Source organism: Dermochelys coriacea, chromosome 10 (genome assembly GCF_009764565.3).
Source record: "Dermochelys coriacea isolate rDerCor1 chromosome 10, rDerCor1.pri.v4, whole genome shotgun sequence".
In the NCBI taxonomy this organism is placed as follows: Eukaryota; Metazoa; Chordata; order Testudines; family Dermochelyidae; genus Dermochelys; species Dermochelys coriacea.
In genome coordinates this window covers 69,190,598-69,202,757 of record NC_050077.1, presented here as the reverse complement: position 1 = coordinate 69,202,757, position 12,160 = coordinate 69,190,598, and the positions used below count along the sequence as shown (strand labels likewise).

The 12,160-nt window shown below is 48.2% G+C and overlaps 2 protein-coding genes across 2 annotated transcripts in view; both read right to left on the bottom strand.

Moving 5' to 3' along the window:
• Positions 1-245: 245 nt before the first annotated feature.
• On the bottom strand, positions 246-9,018 carry STARD5 (StAR related lipid transfer domain containing 5). Its single transcript, XM_038420764.2, has 6 exons — positions 8,828-9,018; positions 7,810-7,859; positions 7,536-7,668; positions 6,494-6,611; positions 1,330-1,423; positions 246-666 (listed from the first exon to the last, which is right to left on the bottom strand). Exons 1-6 carry the CDS (start codon positions 8,915-8,917, stop codon positions 519-521), a joined length of 633 nt encoding a protein of 210 aa, XP_038276692.1. The 5' UTR covers positions 8,918-9,018; the 3' UTR covers positions 246-518.
• A 1,704-nt stretch (positions 9,019-10,722) lies between these two features.
• TMC3 (transmembrane channel like 3) overlaps positions 10,723-12,160 on the bottom strand; it is a 37,897-nt gene continuing 36,459 nt past the window's right edge. The window contains exon 23 of the mRNA XM_038420814.2: positions 10,723-11,962. Within this exon, the coding sequence (XP_038276742.1) occupies positions 11,092-11,962 (871 nt within the window). The 3' untranslated portion in view covers positions 10,723-11,091. The remainder of the gene's footprint in view (positions 11,963-12,160) is intronic.

Here is a 12,160-nt window from a genome sequence, read left to right as displayed (position 1 = left end):
CCACCAAATGCATCCGATGAAGTGAGCTGTAGCTCACGAAAGCTTATGCTCTAATAAATTTGTTAGTCTCTAAGGTGCCACAAGTACTCCTTTTCTTTTTGCGAATACAGACTAACACGGCTGCTACTCTGAAACAGATGAAGTATGATCATAAACAGGCCTGAAGTGTGGCTTCTCCTCCAGGAGGGGGCAGCAGAATTTCCTCTAGAATACTGCTGGAATAATGTCACTTAGTTACAAAAATACAGTATCACAAGGTAGTGCATTTTTAAACAGAAAGGCAGGTACAAAAATAATAAATCCTAAATTAAAAATGGACTTTGAGACCAGGAACTGTTCCCACATTAACTTTCCTACCTATCTATATTGTTAGAAAGGCATTGTAGGTCAGTTTCTGATCCCATCATTTCTTCCATTTTTATCTTAATCTAATCTATAATGCCACCAATCATAGCTTTTCTAACCCTCCCTTCTAAGTCTCAGCAACGAGACTCGTATTTCCTCTGAGAAAATGCTGGTCAAGTTTTCACTGTCTTTACCGCTTTGGACAGATTTCTGTAAAATCCAGCCATGCTGCTCGGAAAGAATGAGTCCACTACAGTCTGGGGAAGATAGCCACCAAGATCAGTCTGAAAGAAAGTAAGGACTTGGGTCTTGTCTGGTACCCTGGAAAAACAACACAAGTGCAAGTCATCTTACAAACAGAAGTGTAAAATATTAAGAACTTTATAAGATTTCTTATATTTGGGTTATGCGTTATCTGTGGACAAATATTTCAATGCTTTTTCCATAGAATGGGCACAAAGTAAACTTCCCAATTACTCTCCCATCAGTGTGCCTTTACCTACCCCTACAAGGAAAGGATAGTAAATTTCCCAATTAATTTAGGAATGATTCAGCAGAGCACTTAAGTATGTGCGGAACTTTAAATATGTGAATTGTCTCATTGAAGTCAGTGGGACTACTCATATACCTTAAGTTAAGCACATGTTTATTTGCTCTACTGAGTCAGATTCTTAATCCTTGGCTTTTCAGCTAAAAATGCCAATGAGGATACCCACTGTGAGATAGTTTCTGTAATGTTAACAGATGTCCACTAGGAAATGGAAAAAAGAGACTAACTCATTTCACGTAGGGCACTGAACATCACTCAGTTTTAATGACAATGTCTACCCAGCCACAACCAGATATAAACCAGTAACTGCCAGAGGGTTCTTTATTGAATGGTGCACATTAACACACACACACACACACACACACACACACACACGATAGCGATGGATAGGACTTTCAAGTACAGCATATGTAATATTCAAATAGACTTCTTACCCTGGAACAGGTATACAGAAACAGCCACAGGGATAATTAAACCCTCTCACGTATGTGGGTTGGGGAGGACTGAGTGGATGTTCCACATTGGTTGCTATAAGAAAAAAAAAATCACTGTAACAGTAAAAGTTTTCTACCACAGTAAACACCACCAGCTGACAAGCATTTACGATGAAAGCTAATCTAAGATTCTTGAGGTTGAGGTTCTTTGGCCTGTATTATGCATGGTGATCATAAAATTCCTTTCTGGGCATCAAATCTATAAATCAAAGTACTGCATGCATTATAGGAATGATTTCTGCTGGTACGGACTGTACATCAAGGCACTTCAAAAGACATTGTGACGGGGCAAGGCCAGATGTCTATGGAAGAGTAGTGGGAGATAGATATATTAGCTCCAGGCTAAACAAATCCCTGGTACCAGGAAAAGTGAAATGGAAGCTGCTCCAGGTCAATTAAGACACCTGGGGCCAATTAAGAACTTTCCAGAAGGCAGGGAGAAGGCTGGGTTGATTGGGACACCTGAAGCCAATCAGGGGCTGGCTGAAACTAGTTAAAAGCCTCCCAGTCAATCAGGTGGGTGTGCATGTCAGGAGCTGTGGGAAGATGATGTTCGCTGAGATTTCTCAGGATCTGTTCTCAGCCCCCCAAAAGACCCGGAAGACAAAAAAGGAGAGGAAGGCCGCAAAGGCCTTGGGAACCCGGATCCTGACCCAGGACCAGAAGACCTCCCTAGTAGGCAGATGGACACGAGCAGCCAACACAGAAACTTCCATCACAGAAGGTGAGCCAGAAGCTGCCCCCAGCCATGACGGCGGCGAGCCGTTGGAAGAAGCAGAAGCCGGCCCCTGGGAGCTTGGGCAGGTTAGTCCCGGGACAGAGACTTTTGGGCGGGACCAGGTGGAGGACCCAGCTATGATAACGCCAGGAAAGAGGTGGCCGAGATCGATGGGATACTCGTGGATGGGAAAATCCAGGGTCCCAGACCTTACTTTATAGTGAAGAAAGATGTCTTGTACCGCGTGCTGCAAATGCAGGAGCAAGAGATACAACAACTTCTGGTGCCACGAAAACATCAAAAAGCCATATTTGAGTCTCACCCACAGTCACCTGTTTGGAGGACACCTGGGGTAGAGAAAACCCAGGCACGGATCCTGCGGAGGTTCTTCTGGCCAGGAGTACATGAAGATGTCCGGCGATGCCGCACCTCTTGTCCGGAGTGTCAGTTACATAGCCCTCGCCCGCAGTTGTGGGCTCCTTTGATATCTCTTCCAATAATAGAAGTTCCTTTTGAACGGATAGCCATGGATCTGGTAGGGCCCCTAGAGAAGACAGCTCAGGGCCACCAACATGTGCTTGTTGTACTGGACTATGCAACCCGGTACCCGGAAGCTGTTCCCCTGCACAACAACACAGCTTCCAAGACAATAGCTAAGGAGCTAGTACAGATCTTTGCCCGGGTTGGGCTACCCAAGGAAATACTAACTGATCAAGGGACACCTTTCATGTCCAAATTGATGAAAGATCTCTGTTCATTGCTCCATGTACAAGCCCTACGGACCTCTGTATACCACCCACAAACAGATGGCCTTGTGGAAAGGTTCAAAAAGACCCTCAAGGCCATGATCAGGAAAGTGGTGAGCCAGGATGGGAAAGACTGGGATACCCTATTGCCTTACCTCATGTTCGCCATCCGGGAGGTTCCGCAGGCCTCCACGGGTTTTTCTCCATTCGAACTACTATATTGGCGCCACCCTCGGGGCATATTGGATATAGCCAGAGAAGCCTGGGAAGAGGAGCCAAATCCCGGAAGGAACGTAATTGAGCATGTACTGCAGATGAGAGATCGGATAGCCCGAGTTACGCCCATTGTATGGGAACACTTGGAGAGAGCACAGGAGACCCAACGAACCCATTATAACCACCAAGTGAAGCTTCGACGGTTCCAACCAGGGGATCGGGTGATAGTACTGGTGCCCACAGCAGAAAGTAAACTGTTGGCCCAGTGGCAGGGACCCTACGAAATAATCGAAGCCGTGGAAGAGGTGAACTATAAGGTGCGGCAGCCAGGCCGCTGGAAGTCGGAGCAAATTTACCACATCAATCTCCTAAAACCTTGGCACGACTGAGAGACATGATTAGTCATGCAGGAGATCCTTCCCCAGGAGGATAACTTACATGAGCAAGTGAGGATATTATCCGACTCGACGCCAATCCAAAAGATCGAGGCAGCCGATGTGATTAATTGCAACAGAGATGTGTTCTCTGCAAAACCAGGCCGGACTGAGACCTATCATCGTACCTGCACGATCCCCGGAGCCAAGGTAACATTGAGACCCTACTGAATCCCGGAAGCCAAAAGAGAGGAAATCAAGGCCGAAGTAAAGAAAATGTTAGAATTAGGGGTTACTGAAGAATCTTACAGTCAGTGGTCCAGTCCAATTGTTCTAGTGCCTAAACCTGACGGTACCATGAGATTCTGTAATGACTTTCGCCAACTGAATGAAATATCCCAGTTTGATGCATACCCCATACCACGCATTGCGCATTGACGAATTGGTTGACCGACTGGGTAGTGCCCAATTCTTGACTACACTGGATCTGACAAAAGGGTACTGGCAGATTCCTCTGACCAAAGAAGCTAAAGAAAAGACAGCATTCTCTACCCCGGATGGGCTATTCCAGTACACCTTCCTCCCTTTTGGGCTATATGGGGCCCCAGCCACTTTCCAGTGCCTCATGGATAAGCTGCTGCGCCCCTATCCTAGTTATGCAGCTCCATACCTAAATGGTGTCGTCATCCATACGCCAGACTGGGGAACCCACTTGGAGAAAGTTGAGGCAGTACTGCGCACCTTAAGGCGGGCTGGCCTCACTGCTAATCCCACTAAATGTGCCATAGGGCTAGCAGAGGCTAGGTACCTGGGATATATTGAGGGAAGGGGCATAGTGAAGCCCGAAACGAATAAGCTAGAGGCAATTCAAAACTGGCCCCAGGCAACCCGAAAGAAGCAGGTCTGCGCATTCCTAGGCGTGGTAGGCTACTACCGACCGTTTATTCCCCACTTTGCCACTAGGGCAAGTCCCCTAACGGACCTGATGAAGGCCTGAGGTCCAGACATGGTAAAGTGGACCGACGCAACAGAGGGGGCATTTACAGACCTTCGGACGGCCCTCTGTAATGGCCCCGTACTCATAGCCCCGGACCTTAATAGGGAATTTGTTTTACAAACAGATGCTTCCGAGGTGGGGTTGGGAGCAGTTCCGTTGCAAATGGTGGGAGAAGAGGAACACCCAATCCTCTACCTAAGCAGAAAGCTTCTCCCAAGAGAATATAAATATGCAGTAGTCGAGAGAGAATGCCTTGCTGTCAAATGGGCTATGGAGACACTGCGTTATTACCTCTTAGGCCAGCGATTTACTCTTGTGACGGACCATGCACCCCTCCAGTGAATGCAGCGGAATAAAGAAAAGAATGCAAGGGTCACCAGGTGGTTCTTATCCCTCTAACCATTCCAGTTCCGCATACAGCACAGGGTTGGATGCCACCATGGCAATGCTGATGGTCTGTCACGAGCATACTGCCTGGCATCCCAAGTTGCCCAACTCTATGGCGTTGAGCGGGGGAGGGGGGGATATGTGACAGGGCAAGGCCAGATGTCTATGGAAGAGTAGTGGGAGATAGATATATTAGCTCCAGGCTAAACAAATCCCTGGTACCAGGATAAGTGAAATGGCAGCTGCTCCAGGTCAATTAAGACACCTGGGGCCAATTAAGAACTTTTCAGAAGGCAGGGAGAAGGCTAGGTTGATTGGGACACCTGAAGCCAATCAGGGGCTGGCTGAAACTAGTTAAAAGCCTCCCAGTCAGGTGGGTGTGCATGTCAGGAACTGTGGGAAGAAGTTGTGCGGTTGAAGAGGCTGAGTAGTACACACCATATCAGGCACAAGGAAGGAGGTCCTGAGGTAAGGTGAAGTGGAGCTTGAGGAAGTGAGGGCTGCTGTAGGGGAAGCAGCCCAGGGAATTGTACATGTCATGTTTCTAAAAGGTCAGCTACCATAGCTGATACCATTAGGGTCCCTGGGCTGGAGCCTGGAGTGGAGGGTGGGCCTGGGCTTCCCCCCCCACCTTTGCTCCCTGATTAATTGCTGAGACTGGGAGACAACAGACTGTGCAAGGAAGAATAACTTCTCCTCACCTCCCTCGCTGGCTTATGATGAAAATGGCTCAGTAGACTGTGACCCTTGTCTCTAAAGAAGGGTTACATGGAGGGTCACAGTGAGCCTCTGAGGCTAGCGAAATCCGCCAGGAAACATGGGACCCACGGAGGCAAGGACAGAGCTGTGTCACATCATCTATTGGGCTTGTACAGTATTATGGCAGCACAGTGTTTTAATAGTAACTTGAGTTGCTTGCACTTTAATCTAAAAGTAAGATAAATGCATTTCACAAAGATGTCCCTCTCTTGGCCTGTTGGGAAGGTATGGGCTCACTGCACATATCTATCTATAATAAGAGAGAGAGAGAGAGAGAGATTCCTGCCTGGTGATCCAAAGAGGCATTGTGGGGCATTGACACTCTTGACTTAAGACTTAATGAAAGATGTAAATGAACGTGAAGAAAGAAAGATGAATATATGCACCTAGTAGCAGCAGCTTGAAATAGTTGCTCTCTGCAGGAAAACTAATCACTAGTGGGGTACTCTAGGGGCACATCTCTTCACTGGCTTTAGTTAAGCAAAATTTAACAGCTTTCGGTACATCTTATGAAGTGATCAGAAGCAATGCCTCCAAAGGGACTTTCTTAGGCACTTCTACAAGCTCTAAAAAATTTAGACAGCTGAATACTAACTGAAGTATCTATTCCTTCTCAGAAGGACACTGTGAAAAAGAACAATAGGCAAATGGTATAATCACTGACTGAAGAGTGTAAATATTGCTGATATTCTATATATAATGATGTAATTAAGCACTAATGCATTCTAATAACTATTGACTAAGCATCTTCTGACCAAGATTTTTATTGTATATGCAACAAACATATATATTTTGAAAAACAAAAAGAATATATCCTGGAAGATTTTCAGTTATATTCACTAACTTACTATTAATATAAAATATAATACAATATAATATAAATGGATTGGAAATTTAACTATTTTACCAGCAGATGCTATAGTCCCGTCTTCATACTGCTTAATTAGCACCACATCTACAAAATCTCTTGGAGAAATAATCTTCATGAAGGCTGATGGGGTAACAGTTCTGCATACAGAGACAGTCTACAAAATACAAACAGCGTTAAATTACACTGTATATGTAACATAAATGCAGTGATGTGCTTTTAACATAATTAAGAGATTGTGATATCTGTTATCATGCTTACTTGACAAGCAGTGCCATTTATTTCAATTGCACAAATTTGTAGAATAACTTACTATTTAGCGTGAATAAATGTATCCACTAAGTCTTGACTCAAGGGCATTTTTACGGGAAAAATGGAGTGATGAGAGGTGGATCCAATGCCATAAGAACAAGCAACACAATGCTCTTTAAGAAGAGAGTCGCCCACAGATATACTCATAGATGTAGTTATTTATAAACTCCAATTTCAGGGAGATAACAACTTTGTTGCATCAAACTTGGTGCATAGATCTGTTATCCCACAGGAAATTTAACACAGTTCCCTTGTATCTAAACATCTGCTCCACCACAATGGTGAATGTTTGTATAAGCTGGACAAGTCTGTAAATACAGAATGGAAGACTCTATCATAAGTGGTTTACAAATGTATCTTTTTGTATTTAATTCTAAGTAACGTGAAGATTCTCACAAGCTGATAAAAATAAAAGACTCTGAAATTCAATTGAATGTTTTCTGCACTCATGCTGGTGTGCTTAGGTACTGAAGAAAGGCAGGATGAGTTCAATGCAGTATGTGCTGTGGAGGCAAAATGCCTTGAACTAAAGGCTGTGAGTTAAATATATAAATGACTGCATTTGTTGGGTGGTGATAAACCTCTTCATTAGTTAAACAAAGATGTGTATATTTTATTTTTTTAAGTTTACCTTCTTTTACCAATAACTATTGTTTAAAATATTATGAACACTTATGAGAGTAAGCATGATAAAACAATACAACTCTGGAGTTACGTGATGTGATGGGAATTTAACCACATTGCTCCTTAACATTTTCACGGAACTTACATCACTAATAGTTTCAATCAGCTCAAAGTCCTTCACATTTTGGTCCCACTTTGTTCTAAGTCCACCAGCTTCTGGTTTTAAGCACTCCCAGACAACCTCAGGACTTGCAGAGACTATTCCATCTCCTTTGTATCTGTAGGAAAACAAACATGAAACTAAAATTAACTTTCCATTTTTCTCCTGCTCCTTTACCCCTAACAGGCAAGAGTTATTCATTCACTCACACACAGACACCCCCCCCCTCACCCCCGTAATTTTTGAATACCTTACTTACATGTTGCCAGAAAACTCAACTGATGGTCTCCAATAAATTGAAACTTCATTCTATCAAAAGTGAAATAAGCGAAGACAGCCTTCAGACTTCATGTATCAATTAACAAGCTAATCTCTTTGCCACAGCTAGCTAGTTGACATGCCAAACCCGTTAAAAAAACGCAGAAATTGGGCTTGTTTTTGGTTTAATTGGCTTGTGAGTTGTTTGTTAGCTAGTTTTTGGCTTATAGATTGTTTGGCTTGTAGCTTGTCGCAACTTTTTCCTTTTTTTTTTTTTTTTGATTGGCTCCTGGCAGCAGGGCCGGGGGGAAGCAGGGGTGCACAGTGGGCCCACCATGCTTCCAGACTGCATGCTGGGGGAATCTAGTCACATAGAGTGTTGGGGTTCTTAGGGGCTGGCTTGTTTTGGCCTTGTTTTGAAATGGGACTGGCTTGATTTTTGGCTTATTGTGAAAGTCCGGGTGCTTATTTATCGCGTGAAACTTGGCAACTGTGCTGGCTCGCTTTCTTGGTCAGTGATTACTGACCCATCTAAAGGGCTGGCAAATAAAATAACTTCCTAGGATTTTAATTACAAATCCTCCCTCAGAGCTAACAGGTAGCAGAATTGCATGAAGGTCTGAACTGTCGCAACAAAGTCCTGTTAGCTGCCAATACTTTACCAGGAGAGTCAGAAATCTGGGAAACAACTCCAGGCCGCGGTAGGAGGCGCTCAGCCCCCGGCAGACTAAGTCCCCCAGTCACTGAGCCTTGTTTGTCACTGGCGCCCAGACACGAGGGTGATGGGCACCCAGGAAGACCAGCGAGAGAGAGCAGCAGCGGGACCCAGAACCCCGCGGGGCCGGCCACGGTTTGAACGCTGCCCCGGGGACCCAACGCCCGCCGGCGGCCGAGCCCTGATGAACCAGTGACCGGTTCCGCCCTGCCCCGAGGGAGGAACAAGAACCGGGGCAGAAAGGGCGGCCGAGCCGCCATGGCCCCAGGGGCCTCGCTCCGGAGCCCGGGCCCCGCCTGCTCACCGTGCGCTTACAGCTCCGCCAGCCGCTCGGCTCCTTCCGGTAGAGCTGCACGGTGTCCGCCAGCGAGCGGCCCCGCTCCTGGTAAGCCATGGCGAGCGACGGGCTCCGCTGCGGCGCTCCAGCGGGCCGGCCGGAGGAGGAGCCGCCGCCCACGGGGGGGGGGGCCGGGCTCTCGCCGATAGGCGCCCCGCGCCTCCCACTCCCCTGATGGCGCTGCCTTGGGAGGGGCGCAGGGAGTCGGGCCTCCCCAGCGCACGGGCCGCCAGCGCCAGCCTCTGCTCCCGGCGGCGGCGGCGGCTTAGCAGCGCCCCGGCGTGGCGGGCGCGACGCGGCTCGGTCCCTGCGGGCTGCTCCCCGCGCGGCCCCGGCTGCTCGCCCCGCCCCCAGCACCGCGCCCCGCCCCGCCCCCCTCTTCCCGAGCTGGCCCGTGCGGACAGGGAGGGGCGGGGTGTGTGCGTGGGAGGGAGGGTGGGGGGGAGGGAGAAGAAGGGTGTGGGAGGGGGAGGGAGAGGAAGAGAGGGTGGGGGGGTGTGTGGGAGGGGGAGGGAGAAGAAGGGTGTGGGAGGGGGAGGGAGAGGAAGAGAGGGTGGGGGGGTGTGTGGGAGGGGGAGGGAGAAGAAGGGTGTGGGAGGGGGAGGGAGAGGAAGAGAGGGTGGGGGGGTGTGTGGGAGGGGGAGGGAGAAGAAGGGTGTGGGAGGGGGAGGGAGAGGAAGAGAGCGTGGGGGGGTGTGGGGGGGGGGAGAGGAAGAGAGCGTGGGGGGGGAGGGAGAGGAAGAGAGCGTGGGGGGGGTGTGGGGGGGAGGGAGAAGAAGGGTGTGGGAGGGGGAGGGAGAGGAAGAGAGCGTGGGGGGTGTGGGGGGGGGAGGGAGAGGAAGAGAGCGTGGGGGGGAGGGAGAAGAAGGGTGTGGGAGGGGGAGGGAGAGGAAGAGAGCGTGGGGGGGAGGGAGAAGAAGGGTGTGGGGGGGGAGGGAGAGGAAGAGAGCGTGGGGGGGTGTGGGGGGGAGGGAGAAGAAGGGTGTGGGAGGGGGAGGGAGAGGAAGAGAGGGTGGGGGGGTGTGTGGGAGGGGGAGGGAGAAGAAGGGTGTGGGAGGGAGAGGAAGAGAGCGTGGGGGGGAGGGAGAAGAAGGGTGTGGGAGGGGGAGGGAGAGGAAGAGAGGGTGGGGGGTGTGTGGGGGGGAGGGAGAAGAAGGGTGTGGGAGGGGGAGGGAGAGGAAGAGAGGGTGGGGGGTGTGTGGGGGGGAGGGAGAAGAAGGGTGTGGGAGGGGGAGGGAGAGGAAGAGAGGGTGGGTGTGTGTGAGTGAGGAATGGAGGGGTGTGTGAGAGAGAGGGAGAGGAAAAGAGGGTGAGGTGGGTGTGTGGGAGGGAGGGAGAAGAAGTGTGTGTGGGTGTGGGAGGGAGGGAGAGAGAGGAAGGGAGGGAGAGGAAGGGGTGTGTGTGTGTGTGTGGGAGAGGGGGTGAGGAATGGAGGGGTGCGTGAGGGAGGGGAGTGTGTGTGAGAGGGAGGGAGGGAGGTGTGTGTGTGTGTGTGAAGGAGGGAGGGGGGTGAGAGGGAGGGAGGAAGGGGTGTGAGGAATGGAGGGGTGTGAGAGAGAGAGAGGGAGGGAGGGGTGTGACAGAGAGAGGAAAAGAGGGTGTGTGAGAGGGAGGGGTGGGTGGGTGGGTGGTGGGAGCGGGAGCGAGCGAGCATAAAGCCGGCAATGGAACCTCACCCAGTAACCTCTGAATCATGCCAATAACTTCTGTTCCAGCTACAGCATAGCTTTCTGCTAGACTGACACACAACTATAAAATGTACGGTAGGCACGAAGCCTTTATTTTCATAGAGATGGGCTGGATATCCTTTTCCTAGGATAACACAGACATCTTCAAACTATGGCATCATCAGTTGGGACTGGAAAGATTATGCACATATTTGAGAGCTAGAAGAAGGTAAAATAAACCTTCCTGACATACTTTTGCATGGGTTTAATTATTCCTGGTGCCCCATGTACATATTTGATTTTTACAATATATTTTTACTGTATAGTAATGAGCAATAATGCAGAAATACTTCTCCAGATTTTTGTAATGCATCTGTGATGTGTACTTAACTTGGGTACAATTAAAATTAAACAGAAAGCTAAATAATGCTTTCTCCACATCAAGCAGTCGCATATACTGTCGTTCAGAAGACTATATTTCAACAGTCCTCTGTGGTTCAAATGGCAGCCAAAAGGTCTCCACAACTACATATGTTCATAACACAAAACAAATGGAGCATTTTCCTAGACATTTGAACATATCAGTTCATTAGATTCAGACATGTTTAGGTCAACACTGGTCTTTGATTTCTTTTTGGTAAGCTTTGCCCCAGATTTCAGATATTTCTCCTTACTATGAATGACTTGGATGTATTGGTCGTTGCTGCTGGTTTGCTGATCACTGCTGGATCCAATGGAAATGGAATCCGACTCTGTTAGAGATTGTTCGAGTTTATGCTTGGATTTAGGTTTCACATGATGCTCTGGATAGTGCTGATCAAGATCCACATGTTTCATGTGTGACTTTTTGTAGGAATGTGGGGGTCTCTCTCGTTCTAGCTCAAAGCCATCATCCCAGGATTTGTAGTGCACTTTAGCTAGATCCTTGCCAGTAAGGATTTGACTGTCCACACGTTCACCAATGTAAAACCGGGATGCTGGGCGAAGATCTGAGAGTGAGCGTGGACGGTAGGATCTGCTTATCAAGTCTCTCCTTAATTCCTCCTCCTCCTCCTCCTCCTCTTCCTCTTCACTGAAGTGAGGGAAGTATGTCCTGTGTGGTGTTCGAACCACATATCTTCTGACGTTCCTTGGATATAATTCAACTATGTCTCCTGACTCCTCCATTCTGAAATGCCTTGGGAGCCGGGAAGTGGAACGGAGAAGCTTTTTGCGGGATTCATGTTCGTTAACAATAAAATACCGTGTGGTGGGCACTTTGCGTCCCACAAAAACTGGAGCTCCTGCCCCAAGAGTGTCTGGATTTACTTGTTGGATACCTTTCCTAAAAAGAGGCTCAGAATGAACATCTTCAACACGCTTTTTGAAAGTCACAGGAGTGTAGGGCTTTGTTTTACAGAGCTCACTTGCACTTCCATGTACAACACTTGAGTACCTTTAAAAAAAGGAAGTAACATATTTATCCCCAAAATAGTCCTGCAATGAAGGTAAATAATCAATTTTTTAAACAGCTGGGGAAACTAAGGCACAGAAGTTTAGGGACAGATTGTGAATCCCTTACTTACACAAGTCCTACTGGAGTCAAATAGGCTACTCATGTGAGCAAGTGATCGACAACGTGAGTTTCATTTAT